General features: G+C 37.0%; 1 protein-coding gene across 5 annotated transcripts in view; it reads right to left on the reverse strand.

Moving 5' to 3' along the window:
• LAMA2 (laminin subunit alpha 2) overlaps window positions 1-24,761 on the reverse strand; it is a 363,498-nt gene that overhangs the window by 98,486 nt on the left and 240,251 nt on the right. For all 5 annotated transcript variants that reach the window (XM_027691351.1, XM_027691382.1, XM_027691393.1 and 2 more), the window contains 10 exons: window positions 24,568-24,748; window positions 21,181-21,317; window positions 18,439-18,672; window positions 14,700-14,843; window positions 12,147-12,326; window positions 11,208-11,396; window positions 10,871-11,109; window positions 6,214-6,331; window positions 2,973-3,107; window positions 2,200-2,324 (listed from right to left, as the gene is read on the reverse strand). In XM_027691351.1, the coding sequence (XP_027547152.1) occupies window positions 2,200-2,324; window positions 2,973-3,107; window positions 6,214-6,331; window positions 10,871-11,109; window positions 11,208-11,396; window positions 12,147-12,326; window positions 14,700-14,843; window positions 18,439-18,672; window positions 21,181-21,317; window positions 24,568-24,748 (1,682 nt within the window). The remainder of the gene's footprint in view (window positions 1-2,199; window positions 2,325-2,972; window positions 3,108-6,213; window positions 6,332-10,870; window positions 11,110-11,207; window positions 11,397-12,146; window positions 12,327-14,699; window positions 14,844-18,438; window positions 18,673-21,180; window positions 21,318-24,567; window positions 24,749-24,761) is intronic.

The raw sequence follows: 24,761 nt of genomic DNA on the forward strand, positions 1-24,761 counted from the left end.
AGACAGGCTTATTCACACATTTGAAACATCTCCTTCCCTGCCTTCTCTCCAATGGTGTTTTCCTTCAGTTTTCACTTGGGCAAGATGTACAGTCGTCTGTCCCTGCATTTACTATACAGCTACCAAAATTGTTGATGGCTGCAGCTAACAGAAATCTCTTCCATGACATCTAGAGACTTTTGAGTTAAGCTCTATAAAACACAAACAGTTCTGTTTCTGGACATGCTTCAGATCTGACTCCTAAGAAATTGGACGACCATCTCATGACTAAGTGTATTTTCTAAATTCAAACTATGTGTTATTCTCTTATCTCCTATGAGGGTTATGAAACAAAAGAGTTCACTTCTACATGAGCATGACACAAAAGGCTGTGACAACACCCACAGCCATGCAGGCTATATGGCTGCATGAGGTATGGGCACTTTGCTTGCTCTTCCTCAGGCAGCTCAGCAATTTAAGCGTGCCCACAGGACACTTTAAGGGAGCTTATTAAAAAACGTGGAAAGCAGCAGTGTACATGGGCAGATAGTGATGAGACAATGGGGAATGGTTTTAAACTAAAAGGGAGGAGATGCAGATTAGGTGTTAGGAGGACATTCTTTACTCAGAGGGTGGTGAATGAACTGGCTGCCCAGAGAAATGGTGGATGCCCCAATTTCTTGAAGTGTTCAAGGCCAGGATGGATGGGGCTTTGAGCAACTTGGTCTAATGGAAGGAGGCTCTGCCTATGGCAGGGGAGTTGGAGATGGATCTTTAAGGTCCCTTCCAACCCAAACCATCCTATGATTCTGTGACACACGCACTACCCAGGGTCCACACATTTTTCACCTATAGAGCACTTCAGCAACACCAACTTCCTGTGTTTTATGTTAGCTTTTAGATAAGATACTGAAATGATCTCTAGAGCACAGTATGGAGAATATGTCTAAATTCTTGTAGCAGGGTGCCATAACCACTCATATGAAGAGCCCTCCTCATTTTCTGTACTGACACATGTTTTTCTGGGCAACAAAAGATTCCTAAACCCCAGAAAAAAAATAGGATGGAATATTTGCAGCGCTTCATATTGCAAGTTAGTAACAGAAAAAGTTTTTTCCGGTCTATTTGCTGATTTACAAAGCTGAAAAGCTTGGTTGATCTTGTTCTTTGCAACTTGAATGTCCTTTTTCACAGTAATAGGTAGAACACTCAATCAAGTTGTAACACCAGACACTCATGAAATGGGGTACAACTCAGGAAAAACTTGCATTTAAGACTGCATTATAACTTTCTGAGATAAAGGTTATTTCTTTAAATACCTGAGATTTTAAAGTATTCTTAAAAACTCTTTCTGTGGATGAATGATCATGATGTCTTTAGCTAGTAATGTATGAGAAAGGATTTCCCTCCTGCAAAATAAACCTGAGACCAATCCAAAATGATAAAATGAAGAAGTAACAAATAAAAAAAACCCAAAATCTCAGCTATACTACTGAAATACTCACTAAAGCATCCCAAAGGCCAGACAAAGCACAGAAAAATGGTTTTACAGAACACTTCCAGCTTTTCAAAAGAACAATCATGAAACACAAACCTTTTCAGAACAGTATTATAGTAGGATGCCAAATATCATTAAGAGCTTCTCAACAAAACAACAAACAAATCTCAAGTGCTAAAATATCATCTGTTGGGAACACATGCAGAAGAACCACGGAAAGGCTCATTAGCATAAAGCAACCAATAAAATTTATGCTGCAATAACTATATTGCTTTTAAATTATTCTATCTTTCATAAATTGCCTAAAACTTGTGTAACATTAAATAAGGAATCAATAAATTCCATAGTGGAGTAAGAAAGGCACTGTAACACATTTATAGCAACATAAAACATGAGCATAAGACTTTTTGCAGCTCCTTTGTGGCTATATTGTACTTGAATTCTGCTCTAGCTTCATTTATGAGAATACCTTTATAACACACATTCATTATCTTGAGTATTGCATTTTCTAGCACTTATTAATTTATTCATCACAAATTAGCAAGGGAGCAATTTCCCACTTTTAAAAGGAGATCAATTAGCAAAAGTAGATAAGAAATTTTTAGTATAGCTTCCATGATGAAATTGTCCTGTACCCATCTGAAAAAAAGGACACAGTGAGCCCAGAACAAAGCTTTGGCTTGCTGGAAAGGAAATTCTGCATCTTAAGTTTGGTTACTCACTTGTTACTAGAAATGGATAGGGGACAGGCACAAGGCTGGCAGTCATCCGGAGAGCCTTGGACAACGCCATAAAATCCTGGTGCACATCTCTCACAGTGGTGACCAGCAGTATTATGCTGACAATTCTGCAGAGGAAGGAGACAGAATGAAAGCTGTATTTGATAACTACAAGAAAGCAGACAAAATTTTGTTCCCAGCCTCAGGGATTCAAACTTACTTCAATATATAATTTGTCTCTCCCTGATATGATTCTCAGTGGGAATGCTTGCTTTAAGCATCTATCAAATGCCTGCTGAGTAATATGTGGGCTTAAAAGAAGAAAGAATAGAGGTCTTCAGCTAGCCAGATGTATGCTACAGAATTTCTTATCCCATTCATCCTTTCTTCATTCCTTTGTTCCACCCATTGAAGAAGGAGAAATAATTAAAATTCAATCTTATTGGATCAGGTCACATGTATTACTGCCTGTAAGAGCAGCGTTGTGCTTATTGTACGTCACATGATACATTGCTTCTTCAGTTTGCAGGTGGCTAGTTTTTCTTTTTACACAAATAGTAATTCAGGGGGGAAAAGGCACTGCTTAGTCTGAAATTTAGAAAATCAGAGTGGAAAACTTTAAAAGTTTGCTTTTATAAACCTCCCTGAACTTTGTCACTTAAGCTATTTAAGTAAAATTAGATTAAAATATCGTCCTCTGTCTTTTTAGACCAGTTATACAACTTATGAATTTTACATTACGATTAACCTGGTGCTTAAGTTCAGAAGCATAATACCTGACAAATTGATGTTTCAGAGTCACACATAGTACTGTGTCCATTACACTGACATACAACACAGGTGCCCAAGGACTGAGCAGATGTCCTTCCCACAGCTGGAGATGGAAGCCTGTAAAATCCTGGAGAGCACGACTGCAATAAAAAAAGATGCAGAAGAAAACAGATCATTACAGAGTGGACTGGGTAGGGGAGCATTGCAAGCTCATCTTTCCAATCACCAGTTTTTACAAGCTGTGAAAAGAACCTGACAGGTTTCCAGCTGTGTTACAAACAATATACAGTACTTTACAGATAACAAGAGCCAGCCCTAATTGGACACAGGGCTGAAAAATCCCGGGAGCACTCCACTGGCACCAGGCTTTTACCCTACAGCTTGAGAGATCTTTCATTCAGATGCACAACACCTTTCTGTTCTCACAGTGCACTACCTTCATTTCTTCAGAAAAAGGTTTGTTTTCAAAATAATTTTTTTGCACGGATTGTGGAGAGTAAGCATGATGATTCTGTTTCCTTCATCCTTGCTAAGTTTTTCAAGTTTGACAAGCTAGTATCTGCCTACAGACTACCTGATGGATAACAAGCAAAAGCGAAATGATAATAAACAAGAATATGGCTGCATGGCTGCATTATTTATAGCTATATAATTTAAAGACCATAAAAGTACAGAATTCAAAATATTAAGGGTTTTCCATGTCTTGAGACTATCAGCCCCAAACCAAGTTTATCAATCACTCTCTCCTCTACCACAGCTTGGCAATAAAATTCTGAGAACAACCCCAAAATTACTAGCAAAGCTGACACATGCAAAATCAAACACTTGATCTTTATTTCAGGCTTATTACTCAATTCTATGAAAGTCTCCACATAGCTTTCAGAAAGCATACAGCTATGGCTGCATAAAAACACAAACAGGAACATTTTGACAGCTGAGACCGTTGGAGTAAGAGCCTACAGAGAAGTCACTTGTCCCATGTATAAATCCCACCACCTATTGGTGCCAGGAGCCTGTGAAGGCTGTCTGATGAGGTAAATTCCTACTGTCGACCACAATTTCTGCTTTTTGGAGAGAATGGGAATAGTACACTTTTCACACAGCAATAAAATGGATGCAAAATAAAACAAAGGAGAATCTGAAGTAAGTAACATTTTGTGACAAAAAGCAGGATCCTTCAGAGAAGCACTAGCTGACACGCTAGATTTATTCACACACCACCACTCTGACAGTTTTATAATTATTGCCAAAACCTCCAGGTGCCTAAGTTATGGAAAAAGCATAAACACAATTATTTTCTTTAGAATCACAAAGAAAGAAATCTAACTCACTTCTGCTTTTCCCCTTTTATTTTGACTTAGACTACATTAAGTTCCCTGAAGCATGGAAACAGTCTATCTGCTTTTTCATGGTTTGTGAAGTATTCTAATTTAGATAAATAATCTCAAATGAAAGTAATTCTGTTTCTTACTACAAATTCCAGGTTTTTTTTCTCCCTCTCTATCTCCACCAGAGTCCTTCTCCAAACATGGTACAAAACATAGCTTTACAAGTTCTGAGTGACTTTAAAATCAAGGTATAAATATATGGTACATCCTCAAACAAAACTAATATCTGTTTTTTTTTTCTGATGTCATTAAACACTCTTCTCACTATTTTGATCAAAGCATTTCTCAGATGAAATGAGACACAGACAAAAGACAAAGTAGACTACATTTTTAATTACTAGTTCGGAAGTTTTTCAGAAGTAGCCATAAGGGAAACTCTTACCTCTGCTTTTTCAGCATACAACCAGATTAAAGAAAAAAAAAAAGGGGGGGGTAGATATAAATGTCACTTCTAATAAAAACTGCTATGCACATAGTCTTCAAAATGCAATTATACAGATAGAGCATATACCCTGTTAGCATTTGCTTAAAAAATGCCAGGGTATCAGATGCTTTTTTTTCCTGCTAAAATGAAATAAACCTTCAGAGAACACACCATAACCTTCACTGAGCACACTAAAAATAAACTAAGTTATGAGCATGTGAAGATCACTAAATTAAGCATGAAGTATGAAGGTTGCAATTGAGACATTTATTGCAGCCCCTGGTGGGTGTGAATTAAAATAAAGTTCTAATTACATTATCATATATTTTTCTTCAAAAATTCAATTTGCTACAGTAATTAAAAAAAAAAATCTGTAGTTATAAATGTTGGAGCCGATTAATTTCTCATGCATTTACACAAATTCAGGTGTATGCTCTTACCGAAACAGTGTGCAAAGAAAAATACTTCACTTGCTTCCTTCCACACATTTCCTATGAACTCACAGTTCCTGTTGACTCGTTTGCTGCATAACACAATTGTGTATAATATCTGAAGGGAGCAGAGTTCTTACAGATAACAAGGCATCTTTCCCTTGATTTATTTACTTCAATTTTTCTCCCATTGCTAGTTTGGGGGAATATTTACAAGATCCCCACTTAGTCAGGGTGTCTATGGTGTTTGCAGAATACTCAAGGTGTTGCTCCTGCTACCTCTACCTAGCAATTGCAACCAATACATTTGGAATTGCTAGTGCTGCTTAAAAATGAAAACATGGTGTTTTGCACACAGAAAAACCGGAAGTCTCATCCTCCAGAGACGGACAGTCAAAAATATTAACTTCTATTCTGCAGCCAATGCAGAACATCTTAAACACTTTCTCTGGTATCTATCATAAAATACAGTTTGCAAAAATGTAAGTCAGCTGATTTTCTATAAAACTTGGGTACTTTTGTAATATGTTATTGTCCGCATGAAAACATTTACGTAAGTAAAAAAATAAATATGGTGCATGTATAAGGCACACTGAGCTCACCGAGTTGAACAGCATTTTCTCCCAGCATTCAATGAGTTAGAAATTTACTATTGCAATAGTATTATACCCTTATCTGTTCAAAAAAGCTTGATCTGTCAGCCTTGATCTGCCAGTCACACAATTCAGCCTCAGAGATGCTGTCCTACTAAAACTCACTTTCCTTTGTACTATGTATTTGAGTCATCACCATGGTTTCAGTAGCATATTTGCCTACAGCAAAAAAAAAAAAAAGTGCCTAAATTCCTTGTGAGAGAAATACCGGAGAGATTAAGTAAGTAATTACGTTAAGAGAGAGTTGTTGCCAGTTAAATGAACTCACACTCTAATTACTTTTCACATGTTACCAATGAATGGACCAGCAAAGGTACAGACTTTTACTGGGAGTTAGGTTAGTACCGTACCTCACAAGACAAACCAGAATAACCCAATGGGCAGTCACATTTCTCTATCAGGTAAGCCTGAGGAGTCATCCCAGACACAGTGCCGCCTTCAGCAACTTCCAGCGTGATCTCAGAAATCCTGAAAAAGAGGAGTAAATATCTCTAATGAGATTAGTCAAGCACTAACTCAAATATAGCTAGTTCATAGCTAGCATGGGAGAAAACAGTCTTATTTGGCTGTTTGTAGGGTTCTTGATCTACAGGAGACAACACTGGTTTTTGCATCTGCTAAGGAAACTACAAAGTTAACACAACCTCTGGTCTCATTTTCCGTCTTTAGGCAATAGTATAACTAACTAGCTCTCCAGCTTGATTCTATTTCTTTTTTTTAATCTCTTTTCAGGCAAACTACTAACAAAAGTTCATATCTGATTCTTCATTTGGAGGGACTCATTAAGAAACTGAAGTCACATACTAAATACAGTTCCCATTCATGACTCTCAGGGGTACAGCAATAAAATTGTTCACTAAATGAGCTTGTAATGAGGCAACTATTTAAAAAAATAAAATAACATCTATCCTCAGCAACTAAAGTAACCTAACAAGCTGTAAAACAGACTTCAAAGATATTGGACATTTGCCTTTTTAGCAGGAATTTTAAGATCTGTAGGCAGATATCCTTTTTTTTTTCTTTAGGATTATTTAGACCTATAAAAAACAATTCAAAGCAAACATGAAATCCTACTACAGAAACATCTTCTAGTATCAGAAAGGGATATGTTTCTAACATTTTAACTTTCTAAGCATTTGTTTGATTGTATAAATAATAATATCCTTGCCTCCCAACCACTCCTCGTCTTTCCAGCATGAATGCTGTCCTGAAAAATAGGCTTCAGTACATCACAGACAAAGGTAACTAATATAACATCTAATGAAATACACTTAATCCTAATCCACCCCAATGCTGTACTTTCAGTTTACTTCTTTATTTTGGGGGTTTGTTAGTTTGTTTAAATGAATGCTATGATCTGGAACACCAATTGCTTCTGAGAAATGAAAAGGGCAGAACAGTGTAAATTTTAAAGCTTCAAATATACTGCCAACATAAGATAAAATGTCAAAGATCATCTGACTAACTAGCTGAATAAATGTCAATAATGCAGCTAGAGTCTATTCATTAAGTGTCTGAGCACAGGGCTAATGGAGAGGAGCTCACAGAACTGCTCATCTCCTTCTTATGCTTACAGTCTGTTCATCTACTCCCAAACCTTGATTACTGAGTGACTCAGTGACAGTCTTCTGCTCATTGGCATATAGGCACCAATGTCAGGATGAATATCGGAAAAGCAAATGCCCACCATTGAACTAGATCAGAGTTTTCTGATTGATCTTACATGACCAGACCCATACTTCTTGATACCTTGTGTCAAAATAAAAATCCCAAATCAATCTAGTATCTTAAACCCTGTGCTCTCTTGTTATTACCTAAAGAAAGGGGTTCAGTGGAGCAGGGAAATTGTACAAAAAACCCCCCCGAGAAAACAAAGCCAGGTCAAACCAGAAGACTGAAAATAAAGAGGGCAAAACCATTCAGATCTGATATGTCAGTGTAAGCTTACATTGAAATCTCTGTACATTTAATGGGGGGAAAAAATGAAATCTGCTCCCCCATCAAGGCTGAGGCAAGGTTGAGAAACTGTTTACTGTCAAAAAGCTGTATTTACATAACAATACATTCTAGGACCATAAACCAACCTGTTGTTTGTGTGAAAATGTTACTTAAGGAAGGTCTGGCTTGGCTGATTTTTGGTAACTGCCTGTCTATTAGGCAGCAGTCAAACAACTGTTACCTGATCACTGTCAGAAATATTGAAATAATTCCCAGTCAAATTGAAAGCATACTTCCAATACAAATGAATTTATTATCACAGCCCAGCTGCAAACCAAAATCTAATAAAAGCAATGTTTCCATTTAGAGTGGTGAATGTGAAAATGAGGGCAACAAAATGAACGATATTGGAGAAAAATGTTTGGGTTTGGATTCTGAGCAGAAACCTCTAAATCACTACCAATGCTGCAGCTTTGAAGCTGTAACATTAGCATTGCTGCTAAACTCTATAGCTAATACAGTGCTAACACTAGAACTAAGCTATTTTTATGTTTCCTGTTGCTGCTGCTACTTTGACTTCTTATTTTAAAATGTTTTTCCTGGTATTTATCACTTACCTGCAGTTTTTAAACTTTGCAATTGAAATTAAAGCACTATTGAAAACCTAAAAAAAATATAAAACCACTCAATATATATATTTTCCTCCTCCCATCCACAGTCCCTTTTGCTTTATCCTTTCCTACTATGCAGTCAGGTAGAAAGAGAAGCTTTACTAGTTTACTACAAGTTTCCCTATTTGGAAAGCACAACATACTCTATTTAAACAAATGTTATAAGTCACTTAATTCAAACATATATTTAAATTTGAGCATAAATATTGTCCTTTAGAGGGTCTCAGCTTATTTTTAATAAAAGCCTTCAACTGTTATGCAAGATAATATTCCACTAACCTTTAAAAACATTCTAGGGGATTTATTTTTAGTCTTTTCTAAAACTTTCACTGAAATCATTCATACAGCTAACTTGAAAAAATAATAATTCCTCCTATATTCTACCTAAAGTCTCAGATGCCATGTGGTAAATGCTTTGTAACTAGGCCATAAAAATCTATTGTAACATAACCGCCTTCAAAATCAAATATGGTATTATATGCAAAGTTATGCCTTCAGAAGGAGAGTTACCAGAAAGACCAGATGAACTCTTTGCTAACTCCTGCTGTCATAAAATGTCACATTCTTACCTGTCATGCTATAAAAATATATTCTGGTTCTTTAAGTGACACTTTGCAAACCTGCCCTGAAACTGAAAAGTCCTCCCCTGTTCTGATATATGCCTCCTTACTCTGTGGCCCTGATAAAACAGTGGTGTATTACAATGCAGGTCTAGTTCAGTCACAAGTCACACATATCCCAGAACAAAACCAGGAGCTTTGCTTTCATAAATTTCCTTGATGCTCGAGCTGAGATAGTATTCAATTTTTGCTTCCACAGCTGAACTAGGATATGTACAGCGTAAAGGTAAGGAAAGGGAAAAACAGACATAAAACATGAATATGCTTCTCAAATTTTCCAGTTGCAGTGGAGTTACCTTCATAACTCTTTTCACAGGAACCCGCCTGTGCTTGTAATACAATATCCTACATGGATTGTGCCAAAAATAAATGAAACCAATGTAAAATATTTATGGCATGTGTTAATATTTAGCATCTAGCCAGCACAAGCTGCATGAATACTTTTCAGCAAAATACATACTTTAAATAGAGATAATAGCAGAAACAATGACTATGTTTTCTGTCACAAGATACTGCAAAGTTGTACATGTATCTTCCCCTACTATTCACCCTTAAACTCCAAAGGTAAGGCTCTTACAGATGTATTTGTAATCTAAAAATCTGGAAGTAATTTTAGTCTATCACTTTTATGACAGAATCATAAAAAGGACCTCTGGAGACTTTTGGAGTTTATCTCTGATCACTCCCATGTCCTTGCTAATAAATTTTGCTTGCAAAGGATATTGTGAATTCATTATTAAAACCTTTTTGCAATAGTCTGTATAATCTGTTCTACAATGTCTTTACCCCGACAAGTTTTTCTTTCATGTCTAATGTGAATCTTTCCTGCTGAAGTTTAAGTTCATTTTTGTTTTTTACTTCCCCGCAATGGCAACAAAGAATACATTCTTCTCTTTAAGCATCTTAAGGCAATTTCTAGTTTCTAAACATATCTGGTTCTTTACATCTTTTCTCACAGGACATGTTTTTTAACCTGTGATGATGTTCACTGATATCCTGTGAACACTTTAATAACTTTTTTCTTGAATTCCATTAACCGGAACTTGATGCTTACGCTTTATTAGTGTTGGAGGAAGTAAAAGAGGTTGTTTTTTAATTTCATTTTGCAGGCCATATTTGTTTATGCATGGAGATAGAGTATTAGGATTTCTTAACAAAAATATCGTTACTGAATCATGTTCACCTGGTGATCTGTTGTAAACAGCAGACTCCTCTTCGAAGAATAGGCAACTAAGGAGTTGTTCCTTGTTTGTTCAATTGACCGCTACTTTCAGTGTACAATCTTATAGCTGACCTTTAGATTGCAGCAGATTTTTGTACTGCTCCAGTCATCTCTTTTATTTCCTCATATAAATAACTAATAGACTGAATAGAAGACGTTGAGTATATTCGACCCAAACATATTCTATTTCCCACTTGCAGGAGAAAAATTTTTTGTATACTAACACTTTTATTTAATTACAGCATCATATTTTCATAAAATAGACATTTATTCAAAAAATACCCTGAATTTGTTTCAGAATGTGTGTGCTACATGTGTTTTCTGCTGTAGGAACCTGAAAATAGAGATTGCCTATTGTGATTTAAATTTTCTGTTGAATTAAACTTCCCTCTCCTGTGTCTTCTGCTATGCTGAATGCTAACTCCTTCTGTTCCTTCTTCTCAGCAATGGCTTATAGCTGATGTTATGAATACAAATTCTGTTGGGAATAGCTGGGAGGTCTACAAGGTTGTCTGTGACTACTGCACTATTTCAGACCACTGCATGAAATAGTTACCTGCTCTGCCTCATGATATTGCCATGAGTTGCCTTAATAAGAATGTAATGAACATCATACAACACATTCATGAAGTCCTCCCGGGATACAGCTCTACTTGGTCTTGAGTCATCTCCATAAGGCTTCCAGGTAAAATCTGTCTGAGACATTGTCCTGTTGATACCTGAGTCATCATGATAATATTCCCAGGGCACAGGATTTCTGACTCTTTGGTCATCACCATAATATTCCCATTCATGCTGAAAGACACAAATGCAAAACCAGGTTATTAACATTATTCAAAAGAACAGGGTGCTTAAGCTTTGGAGTAAAAAAAGCAGAAGGCAATGTGATTTACCTCTGTCATCTCTATCTCATGCCTTGTTAGCTGCCCAATCAGAGGAGCAGCCATGTGCCGGACAATAATTCTTGTATTAGTAGGAGGCCCACCTCTTATGATGACTTGTGGATAGTAAGTAGTAAAACCTGTCTCTTCTCGTGCTTCAAAGTAGATGGCATATTTCAGTTTCCCTCCATAAGCAGTCAGCTAAGAATGCACAAAAAGAAATCTTAATTTTCAGTTATATAGAAATAAATTCTTGGGAAGGAGCTAGATGCACTCTACACCCATGTGCAGCCTGATGAATGCATACATGGTAAAAAATAGCAATACATGCTTGTGGAGATATCCGGGGAAAAGGCTGTGTTCAAAAACACCCATCAACAATTTGTTATTGTACTACACTAAAAATAATATGTAATCTATTTCTTTACATGTGTTTTGGTGTTCCCCAAAACTTGTGTTTAAGGAAAAAAACATCTAAACCTTCCCAAGCCAAACCAAGAAATACAAAAAATGCAAAATAAATCATCACAGAAGTGCATAACAACATCCAAAAGGAGGGTTATTTCAATCATTTTCTCCTATGTAACTTACAAAGGTCAGACATTTTGGTTTAAAATTGAGATAAACAAAAAATTACAAGAGAAGTATATTAAATTTTATGCAGCTTATTTTTTCAAATAACATTTTTATGAGAAAATCTATCCTGTGGAAAAATATTACATATTAATATCCGTAAATATCTATGCTAAATATTATTCATGTTACTTTATGAATTTCCATGATAACAGAGCAAATAATTTTTAATAATGGAATAGCATTTATTTTCTTTTGAAGTACCTTTCACTGTGTGATGATATGCTCATTGGAAGGGAAAAAAGGCACTGTAAAATAGAAATATAAGACTAAAAAAAAAGAAATCGATGTGAGTATTCTGTGGAATTTTAGGTTTACCTTTCGTCCCTCAAACTGCTCTGGAAGTCTCCAGTAAACAGGTTCTGACCGAAGATCCTGCATCACCTGTTCCATATTTGCTACTATTTCAGGAGGCTGGAATGCAATCCCTGAAAGAGTGCTGCGCTGAAGCTTTTCATCCACCAGTGGCAGAATCATTTGCTCTGGCTTCAAGGTCACCTATGCATAATAAAAAAAATTGAGAAGAAAATTAACTCTATTTTCCCACATGAATTGTTAGTCTTTAAATTCTACCTCTTTAAAAAATTATTTCTAGGTAATTTCATTTCACATCATGAGCAATTTGTCACAAAGCAGTCTTGCTACTCCTTCAGGTATGAACAGTGCTAATAATGACTTTCCTCTTGAGCCTTTTGCACCTTGTCCTCATGTTAACAAAAAATGTAGTAGCACTGGTTAAAATAGTTCAATCAGCAAGTGATTCCATGAATTTTATCAGTGATTTTCATAGTCCTATTTCAGTCTCCAGCCTCTTCTCTTCAGATTGTGAGAACGTACCTTACAAAGAAGCACAGTTCTCACCACCACTCATCATACATCACTGGGGCTGTGGAACACAGTGCCTGATCCCTTGACAGTTCTATGCAATATTCAAAGCTAAACATTTTCCAGGCAATATGCAAAGAGCGAGGGCTCAGTGAGGGTTTCTGTAATTCTAAATTCAGATTTAATGAAAAATTAATGTCACTTATATGTTTATAATTTTCTTAGACTTGTTGACAGAGTCTCAATAGCATTTTATTGAAATCATTATTCTGATCAAAAACCGTAATAAGAGTCTTAGTAATTCTGTGCCAATGGAAGTATCACAGGGAGTATGTGAACAGACACAAAAGGCTGGTATCAAAATTGCTTCTCCCAAAGAGTGAGGAAAACAAAGAAAACAAATGCAGAGTCATATCTCTAACAGTCATCCCATCAACAGGCTGGTCATGAGACAGGAGCCAGGTAATGAGGAATCAGCTAAGTCCTGTACTATACTTCCAGTATCCTGGTATTTCCATTTGCTGCAGCATCTATGGACTGATCAGACATGGAAGCATTCCTAATATTGCTAGCCCTAAGTGAGATTTACTGAGCTCCTGGAATAACTGTATTTTACTGTTTAATACTTTAGACATCAAGAAAGGGGTTAACACATTTGAATTTCAGATTAGCCATGCCTTATTGTCATATAAGAGAGGATTTGCTTGTTTAAAACAATTGTAATGCCATTTGAAGCACCTGAAAGTATCTGAAATAGCCACTATCAGTTGGCAGAACACAGAACACCAAAAACTAGATGACATATAATCATACTCTCCTTTAGATATGAGCACAAATATGAAAGGAGGTTAATCAAGAGAAACAAAATAATCAGGAGGTTTAAACTGTTTATGGTTTGTGCTGCCACAAAGGTCAAAGCACAATTATCCAGAACTGCTGCTGTCATGGAACTTGATTAAATTTTATAACTTGCCAGTCTTCTGCAGGCTTCCCTCTCCAGTCTAGCAGCATATGAGGGGCAAAACAGAAATAATGAGAACTGGGTCAGATCATAATAAATCACTTCATCCACTGGGAAACCAAAGAGGTGCTACTGGATTGAATAATGAAGGGGAGAATAAGCTGTATTCATATTACATTAAGCAAGAAACATTACCTTGATTTCAGCCTAAAGTTTCCTTATCCAACTGATGCTTGTACTTGACAAGTCTGGGGCTTTGCTTGATTTGCATTAGGTAGACATTCCTTCTATGGCCAACATGCTTTCGAGCAGAGATATGACTGACCATACATGGGGACAGAACTAATCTTTTTCCATTAGAAATCACTCCTCCAGAATGTAACTGAGGAGCTGGCACAGCAGTGACAAGACAGCAGCAGTCTCAACGTGTGTTTTGTGCTTGTTGTACAGATAAATGGAGACATCCAGTCTGCCTTATTTGTCAGTGCCGCATAGGCCTCAAGGCCCTCTTCCACAAACAAGTGGAGAGCTCTTTGTTTGCTTTGATGAATTAGACCCTTCCATTCTTGAATTTAAATACAGCTTCAATAAGCTTTTTTTTAAAAATTTAAAGAAATAACAAAAAACCAACAAAACAAAACCCAACAACATCAAAACAGCAAAACCAACAATGAAAATAAACAGATTAATTGAACTATCAGAAATTTATGCTGGACAACAAGCATCTGTGACCCTTGAATACACCTGGGTAAACTGTTTATCATGTACCAGGGATTATGTTGCAATGCATTGTACTGCATAATTTCTCCACACGACTAGCTTGCCCTTTCTTGGGGCTTAATAGCTTTACTTTGGCTTGACATCAGCTATTTTATCACTCATTTTATCATCTACTTATTTACTTTTAATGTCTTGACCCTGATTGTCTAATGGAACATACTGCTCTCACCACTTCTCAAAGTATAAAGAAGAAAATGATTGCTTAAATGTTTGGCCATTTTCTAGCTACCTCTCAGTGCCTGACTAAAAGATGCCAGCAGGAAACAACATTATCGCATTACATGGCTCAGCAGTTTCCCACTCACCCACATACGGATCAGCCCCCTTGCTTCACTGCACCGTGTAGTCAGGCCAAAGCAATAGCAACTGCTGCAGCCGAGTGGGTTTCTGGCAGAGAGACCAAATGTACCAGACTTGCACCTGTCACAGTGGACACCTTCCACACTAACCTGGAAGAGAGAGAATGTTTAAAAAAGGGGGAAAAAAAAGGGGGAAAAAAAAAAGCAAATTTTATTTTAAGGTAGCAGTAGAAAATCAGGCAGTGATGACAATAACAGAGTGCAGAAGGAAATAATAATAATAAGGGTTAGGAAATATTCAAGGAACTTTCCAGTTTCTTATCACGTGTGTATGTAAACATATGTAATTAATGTAATTAAGGCATTTGTATTTGTATCCACTGAGTAGCTCTGAGCAATGGATGCTGGCTTCACACTGACATTTGTAACCACAGAAAAATTAAATGGCACTTTGGGCATGACATGCTCAATAACTGATTGATAAGATAAGAAAAATAAGTTGTTCTGAAATTGCCTGTGTTAATCAAGCCTTCTTAATAGGAATTACCATTGACATGTTCAGATATTTAAGGTACAGCACTGAATGTTCTCGCTGAGAAATGTATTTTAATGGAAATTCTGTAGAGAAAAGCTTTCCCCTCTTCATGATTGTTTTCCACATCATTGAACAGTATTAACAAGGCTGAAATTTTTCACTGTTGTAATGTCAATGCTTTCATTTTCATTTTTCAATTAGTCCAAATAAAAAGTTATTCTAGATAGGGGAGATACACAATAATTTATGCAGAGCCTTTTAAAACCATTTTCATACCAAGACCAAGGTATTCAAAAAGAAAAAAAAAATCACCAATATGAAAGTACTGGTTGGCTTTTCCCCCACACACACCTTTTTTTTTTCTCTTGAGAGTAATGTGAAGAAGACAATCTAAAAAACAAATTAAACTTTCCAAAGCTTATACAGGAAACCAACATTATCCCTCAAGATTTACCATTTTTAACCCTCATTTCCACATGTAACTCTATCAACAAATGTGCCTAGACTGTATTTAGCTTAAACTTTGCTGCTTTTTATCAGGGCTGACAATGAGGCTCCTGAGCCTTTGAAAGCTCATTTCTGCAGCCGTAACAGCAGATTAAAATGGGAATGATTACCATTTTCTAAAAGTCTAGTTTCTTCAATATATAACTCCCTCAAAAAAGTTATACAAAATGTTAACCAATGCTAGATTTAAATTTAACCGTAGACATAAACTCCGAGGAAAAAACGCTGACTTCAGTCAGTATTATTTGTCCGTTTTCTGTCATAAAAGGTGATTTTTACTTGTTTCGAATTTTGTTTCATGTCAATTTCAGTTCCTTATCATTAATCATCAGCTAAATATATACTGTTCATTTGCACTCACAGAAACATAGAAGCAACTATACTAGCCTTAAAAGAATCAACAAAGAAACACTTCCATTTAAAAATACCATCAACCTCCCTTCTTTCTACTTGGTGGTTACAGGAGCTACAAGACAGACGATGAACCAGAGAAGTTGTAGAGTCTCCTCTGGAGATATTCAAAAGCCATCTGGACACAATCCTGAGTAACATGCTCTAGCGGACCCTGCTAGAGCAGGGAGGTTGGACTAGATGACCTCCACTGGTCCCTTCCAATCTGACACATTTTGTGATTCTGTGACATACTGGACCTAATCCAGAAATGGGGCAACAAGATGGTTAGAGGGGCTGGAGTTTATCATGTATCCTGAGAGGCTGACAGAATTCAGATACTTCAATTTCTCCATTTCAGAGGCTGACACAGGGCAAATAGCGTTGAGTTTTACTGAGACAGTCCATGTGATCAACTCACTTCAATTTTGTTATGGTTTCACCATCAAATGAATCAGTATTTGTGAAATAGAACATAATGGATATGTTCTGTTCAAATATACCAGAAAAATGGGAGGGTGGTCAAGCAGTTTGCACAGAGGTTGTGAAATCCCTCTCCATCCTTGGAATTACTGCCTCAGTAACGTCTTTCAAAACAGGCACTGGACCAGGTGACCTCAATAGGTCACTTCCAACTTATTTTGTTCTACATCTCTTCCACTGAGTCTTTAAACTCAGAATTAAGTGACTGGTGCCCTTTTAACAAAATAATTACCTGGCAGTTCAACAATCTAAATTAATTCTTTCATTTTACTAGCTCTTTGTGTCAATACAGACCTAAAGAAGAAAAATGAATCAAAGTCACAGAAGAAATCTCTAGAGGTCACTTTCAAAAGCCTCCTCCTTGAAGTGAGACTATCACTAATATTGGATCAGGTTACCCATACCTCTTTCTAGTCAGTTCTTGAAAATCTCCAAGAATGGGTATTTCACAATGTTTCTGGACAATCTCTTCCAGTGCTGCATAACCCTGATTTTTTTTTTCTAATGTCCAACTCAAAATTCCCAAGCTGCCATTTGCAGCTGACATCCCTTGTTACATCTTTTGTCAACATAAAAAAGGACTTGACTCCATCAACTACTCTTTGAAGTGGCTATAGGTTGCAATTGCATTTCCTCTTATTAGCCTCTTTTTTCAGGCTAAGAGAGTCCAGCTCAGTACATCCTCACAGATCATCTACTGTAAGACTTTTTATAGCCCTTCTCTGGATCCTCTCCAATTTCTCAACAATACTTTTGAATCAGGTCCTAAAACTGGACACCACTTCCAAGTGCAGTCTTACCAACACTGAGTAAAGAGTAGAGCATGGAGTAGATAAAGACTTTCCTCTGCTGGTCATGCTCTTTGTGATGTCATACCTTGCAGCTGCATTGGCTGGTATGCTCAATGCATCCAGCTCAGTAGGTAGGACTTACAAGGAGAGTATAGGGTTGGTTAATACTGTGCTTTTCAGCAGAATTACCATTCAGGCTTTTTCCTCCTAAACTGTACTGATTCTTGAGGTCATTGCTCTCCAATTCATGATCTTTCCATTTTCCCAGTCATCAAGCTTTTCAATTATCATCTAGAATATAATTCTACTCTTCAGCATGTCAACCTTCTACCTCTTTCAAATCAGCAATATTCTCAAATGTGCTAATCATGAATTCTGTCATCTGTGGTGCTGATGAAGGTATTGGCTCGGGGGTACTGTGCTTGCTGGCTACCAAATGCATGTCAAACCACCAATTATTGCCCTTTAAGCCATCAATCCAGTCAATTTTCAAACCATCTAAGTGTGCTGCTCTTCCAAGAACAATTCCAAATAAGAATGCTGTGGATGGTGATGCCAAAAGTCTTTGCGTTAGTGATCCTGAACTGGATGCAGTCTACTCAGAAGGGGTACTACTGCAATGAATTCTACTAATGAAATTATGAATATTGACTCCCTCTAAGACAATGTACTTTGAACTAGCACTGTGGCATACTGTGATTACTGATGTGTTTGCTTTTATTTTGCCCAATATCTGAACAAGAATTGTATTATGGGGATAAACTGGCAGCAGTTCTCTAAGAACAGAAAGAAATTCGAACTAAGAAAAAAGCTCAAGAGGATGCTATCCCGGCAAGTGTCTGTATGTGAAAAAGCAACTGACAAGCACTTAAGTCTTTCTTTGTGTTGGGCTCCTCCCACAGCAGTTAGCAAATGCACTATGAAAACCAAGGAGATTTGTCTGCATGTGCAGCTGGAATAAGTAAGTACAAAGGTTAATAAATTTTGGAATACACTTCTCAGCAGCTATAAAATCAGTTTACAACCTTCATTGCCCTACCTTGCAGCTGCATTGGCCAGTATGATCAATGCATGAGCACTTCCCCTCTGTATCACAGCTCTGTGGATCAGTCCCAGCCAGAAAGCACTGACAAGCAACACAGTGTGGATAATTCCAGTAGCCCAACCTGCACTCAGTGCATTTATCCCCAGAGAATTCAGGGCGGCAGAAGCAACAGCCTGTATTTAAGTCACACTGAGAACTCAGGGCTCCAACAAGGCTGCAGTCACAGGGCTAAAAGGGAGAGAAACAAGGAGACAATTGTAATTGTGCTCTAAAAAAAAATCAACTCAAAACAAAACAAACAAACAAAAAAAACCAAAACCCAATCAAAACCAAAACCCAACCAAAAAGCAATTCATCTCTTTCAAATATCTGTAAATAAAGTACAGCAATGAATTACCACTGTCTAAAAGTAACATATCTAAATTATAAGGATAGTAGTTTATTTTTACTCAACAAGGGTCAAGCATATACACTAAATACATTTACAGTACCGGTGGGTTTTTTCCATCAGTTTTTTTTCAACAGATATGACTTATCACTGATAAGTTAGGCAGTGAAAACAAATAAATCTAAAAGTGTTGAGGACATTAGGATACTTCAGGGACAAAATTAACTTGCAAACTACAAACACACCCTAAAAAGTATTTTGTATGTAAATCCTTTGCAGGCATGTTCAGACCACTTTCCTAAAACTGGAATTGCTCAGGGGCAATTGGTTTAGTAGTTCCAGAGGAATCAAGTTCAATGTTTATTAGTCATCCATCAGACAGGTGTCTTTGTACAAAAAAGACTCCTAGATGACAGCAGTTTACACAGTAAGGGCTAGAGATTTAGTCATACAGTATACTGGGAAGTAAACTTGCTCAGAGAATGAGACTTGCGCAGGCAGGTAAGGATAGAAATAGGTGATTTGCCAGGGGGTCTAGGTATTGAATAGAGAATTAAGTAGCAGGGAACACTGCAGACTTCCAAGGAATAGAAGAATCCCTCAGTGCTATTACTGTGACTGCACTGCAAAGTTAGCACAGGACATTGGCTGCAACCCCTGGCGTGACCAGAATCTCATATGGAGGAGTTCAGCTTACAGAAGCAAACTCTGTGGCAGTAGTACAGGTTACCACAGTAACTGACATGGATAGACTTGCTAAAATTACAGAAACAAAGCTGAAAAAGAGAAGAAAATGTGGATTCAGTTTCTAAGTAAAATTGTTTATTACGTGACTACTTAGAGCACTTTTCTTCTGATCTGGAAAGACTATATATAAAGAAGGTTAATATTTACAGGAAACATTCAAATGCAATCTTTACTGAATGCCAGAGGAACTATTTAACCACTGGTTAAATGCTAGGCTGCTAGACTACTACCTAACCTAAAAAATAAAACCTTCCGACAGAAAGACCTTTATACTACAAGATATATGTGAACATAAAGCTTAGAAAGCAAATTCTGTGCCATACTCTGAAATAGCTTGGTGTGCAATATCAAAACCTAAATTACCATAAGATGCTATGTTTGTTTTTGCAGTTGTACGCAATTCTCTCTATCCCTGAGTTAAAAGAGCCTTGGAAAACTTCTACAAAAATTGCAAGTAGGAGATTCACATCTTACTTTGCAGAAATTAGCTGCAACATACTGAAAGAGATGTGGGATGATAGATCATTATTAATTTAGATGGTGCCATGGAACTGTCATACTAACGTGCTCACATAAAAGACAATCAGAGAATATATTCCAGAGCTCAAACAGAGGTCTTCAACCTCATTAGGCTGGTTTCAGAAGCCAAGAGTCTGTATCACAGCAGCACAGCAGAGGTTTCACAAGAGGAGTTTTTCATAATACAAAAAGGAAATCATTCTCAACAACTGCTTTGCAGCCTGAGCTACACGACAAACAGCCTTTCAAGAAAAAGCATTAATGGTGTATGACTATGTTCAGACCAGATATAATTTTGTGGATGAATTGTAGCAGAACTATAAATCCCTCATCATCAACTAGCACAGAAGAGAGGAGAAGGCATTTGAACTTTGCATGATGTCCACTGTCACCAATTTTCAACCTTAGCCGAATACTGCTCTCCTCAACTCAAGGGCATTAACAACAGCTTTCATGGCCTCCTTGATGATCTATCATTGTTTTCCTGTTTCTTCTCCCTTCTCTTCAGATTTTTTTAACTCTGTGTCAAATACTGTGATAAAAGGGTTTAAAGGCTAATGAAAAGGTTTATTACCCCTTTCAGAACAGAGGAAGAAAGAGCTATTTACAACTAAGGTGGATGTTTCTTTTCTTCTCTCCTTGATGTCTTTTATGCACTAATGGAAGCCCTTCTCAAGCAAACTTCAAGCACAAATTCCCAGTGGTATCACCATTAAGACTAAAGTAAATTTTTTCCACAAAAGCACTGTCAATTACCTGTAAATATACATCTATATACATTGCTCAATACTGTGGTAATCTCCTCAATCACTTTAAACACAGCTATAATAAAATAAAACCAGTTTCAAGCAGGACACTGACTCAGCATGACTGCAGAATCAACAGGATTTTTGTGTTACTGGCTGTATACCTGAGACAAAGGATCTGTAGTGCTCAGTAAAAGATCACCAACATTTACATCAGTCTGACACCAAAACTTGCAATGCAGAGGCAAAACATGATTTACAAACCAAGAATTGTGTTCCAGCTATAAATTACTGTGAAAAAAGTAACGTACACAGAGAACATAGAAATCCACTCACCTTGCAGCCACTGACAATGTTGTGGCCCCAGTAATTTGGTGCGCATTTGTCACACATTTCTCCAACAGTATTGGGAGGGCAGATACAGCGGCCACTGATGGGATCGCAGTTATTACCAAAATGTGAACACTCACAGGCTTCATGGGAGATGGAAAAAAAAAAGCAGAGGAAAAATTAGCCCTTTATGTGACATCTGGAGAGCAGATGCTAACAGGGTCACTGTATAGTGAACACTCAGTTATCTGTGGACAGTGGGGTAGGAAAGGTAGGGTAAACCCAGACAAACCAAAACCAGTAGCAATGGAACACAACTGAGGTTGAAGTAACTGCAATGAGAACAGAATGGGAAAAATAAAGGCACCAACTGCTGAAGTGCAGAGACTTCTGAGATTGTGCATTCTTGTGTCTTAACTGCAGGAGTGCTGCTCTACAATTTCTGGACCCACGCTGTCTCCTGCAAGAAGCCACCTGAGCCACCTATGCAGGAACTGCAGTGTGTTTAACATCTTATACCAATCTGAGCCAACCTCCTGAAATTTCTGCTGCTCTAAAGAGACTTCTTTTAAAGAACAAAAGAGGTGTTTCAGTTTCCTTTTTCCATTTCTATTCTTCTCAGATTACATGTTCTCTGCCTTGGCAGGATGTCAACAAGTTGATGTCTCCTCTCCATGGGAAACTGGGATTCTTCACAGACTGTAGTAAATTAAAAATGCTTTGGGTTTGAAAGTGGTTCCAGAAGCAGTCTTTGCTCTTAAATGATTATTAAGTGAACAGCTCATTGGTAGAAAATACAAATTCAAGGTATGTAAGTGATAAGTAGTTATGGGGCACAAGACACCTCAGTGATTGAAGGAGGTTATTTTCATACCCATCATCCACATTACCCCTGAGGCCAGAGAAAAAGCATCATAAGCAAACTATGACTCTCTGAGCCATAATCTGTTCCTTGGGTGTTTAAAGGGCAGTGTAACTTTGTTACTGAGGGCTTCATTTATGATCACTGCCTTTACGGTATGAAATACATCAGTTCAGAGTTAAATAAGAAAACAAGAGATGTGCAAAGATAGAACTCATATTTATAGTTCAAATAAGAAGTGACCTTTATTTTTTCCCCATCAATGCTTTCAAAATAAGGTAATTGTTGCAAAGAAGATAGCAAGTTTTGCCTCCATCCTGCCAGAACAGGATATGTTGCATGCTACTTCAAATATTTTGACGCACTGTGGCTTGAAGATGCTTCAGAATACAGCTCATTGGGAGACTGAGGGTTTTGTATGTGACAGCTCTTCTATGGGCTTCCAGGTCTTACAGAATATTGGCTTAAAAGACACGGAGGGGAAGAAGGAGATAGACCAATCTTTTTTTCATTTTTACTTTTATCGTTCTCAAAAAAAAAAAAGGAGGGAAAAAGTACAACACATTTGTTGCAAGCAATAGTGAAATAGAAATCTCTTTTGTATCTTTGCTGCTAGAATGTCAACACTGATGATGCTTTAGGGTTTATTTTATGATTTATGGGCTTTAACTGCACAAGAAAAAATCAAATTATATTCCTTCTGGATAAATGCTAGATAAAAGAGGTCCAATATTTTATTTGATACTTAACTGTCACAATGGAAATAATTTTTCTGTACTTTTCTTTCTAGCACGTTTTGATATATTTTATTAAATTTCTGATTTTCTTTGTGATTCATAATTTAATTCCTTATTTTTTGTCATTTGAAGGAATACATAAGAAGTCACCTAAAAATAAGTGGGGAAAAACAGCATGTTGAAAACAGAATTCCTCTCCATTTGTCTACTTACTTAGGAACTTTAAAAAATCTGAGTGTTCTGAATATCTTCAGCTGTTGCTGTTATTTTAAACATTTGATGATCACAGGTTGATATATTTCTATTTAAAATGTTGCATGGATTTACTCTGTCATTTCAAAGTTTGCCAAGAGAGCAATTATAAATTTAATTTGAAATCTTATTAATAGCCCTCTCATTTTCCTTCTCCAACTGTATGAAGTTAACAACATTTTTTCGTGTTTCACAATACTGTAGTACTTTTAAACTGCGAAACGCTAGAATAAGAGGCTAACCATAAAGATAAACTATAGTATTTTTTCCCCCTCTGTATACTTGCTATAGGCTTTAGGACTGCAGTTATCATTTGCATTTTATTTCAAGCTCTTTTCATCAGTGAGCCTGGGAACCAATCTTTCCCTTTTCCAAGGTGCCAATGTTTTTGCACTTTTCAAGGCTGTTCTCCTTTTGAACATGGGAAACAATACCATAGAACAATGTTTTCAAACATAATCCATAATCCAGCCTGTCTCAAGGTTTATCCACACTACAGCTAAAATTGAAATTTGCTGTACAAATGTGGGTCTCAAGGCCTTGATGCTCCTTCCATAAAAAAAGGGAGTAAAAAAAAGGCAGAGAGCTAGTCTTGCTGCTTCTGCTGCCGTTCTGGATAGGAAAGGAGGAAGAACAGATTACTGGACATGGTGATTTCTGCTTTGGGGAAGAATACAGTTTATGGCTGAAGAATTATAGCAGCATTCTGGCATTCCAGCAGTCACTCACACTAGACAACCAGTTATGTCTCCTGTAATCACACCTAAATGAGTCTGTGAGACTTTAAAAATACAGTTCTACTAGCAAAGATGGATATTTCCCTGTGAAGAAACCTATAGATTAGGTTCTTTCTGACATAGCAATCTGTACTACTTCAGGTATAGGAAGCATCCATTTCAGTTTTTGACCTAATGTCCAAAAAGGAAAAAAAATAAATGTAAAGAAGTGGCTGGATATATTTATGTCCAATGCCAGAATTTCAGCATCTAGAGAAGCAGACTTTTCAAGTGTTTACACAAGGGACATAGCAGACAGATTTACCTGAAGATATTGTTGTACACAAAAAGTATACAAGTAAGCAAGAAACTAAATATTAATGTACAGAAAAGGATTGCATTAATAAAAAAGATCTGGGATAAAACTAGAAGCAAAGGGGGTTTGTGTTTTTGTTTTTGTTTTCTCTTCAAGCTGATGTGATTTGGTAAGAACTTTAATCAGACTTCTATGATATCCTCAACATAATTAAATTATAGGAAATTCAAAGAATTTTTTGGCAGACAGTACTTGGAGTAAAAGACATCCCTGTTCCTTCTAAGCATAGTAGATTAGCCATAAACTGGCCATAAAATGGCAGAAATTACCCGTGTCTTCTCTTCTTGCCAATCATCATCCTTGCCAACTGACTGATTTACAAGGCTGCCTATGAACATACCTAGCTGTCAAGAAAATTTGTTAGGCAATCCAAAACCAGCCAAACTAGAATTTTAGGAATAAACAAACAAATAAATAAATCTGCACTTGGGTTCAAAAAAATTTACATACGAGTACAGCCTCCCTCTTCAAAGTTGTAAAATCCATGTGCACAGCGGTCACACTTCCTTCCTGTCACTCCAGGCTGGCAATAACACTGTCCATCTCCATCACAGTCAAAGGACTTGGAACCAAAAGAGTTGCAGTTGCAGGGAACACATCCTCTTGAAGACTGTAAGCCAAATGTTTCAGGCTGCCACAGAGAG

This window comes from Neopelma chrysocephalum, unplaced genomic scaffold (genome assembly GCF_003984885.1).
Source record: "Neopelma chrysocephalum unplaced genomic scaffold, ASM398488v2 Primary Assembly neopelma1_23, whole genome shotgun sequence".
Taxonomy (NCBI): Eukaryota; Metazoa; Chordata; class Aves; order Passeriformes; family Pipridae; genus Neopelma; species Neopelma chrysocephalum.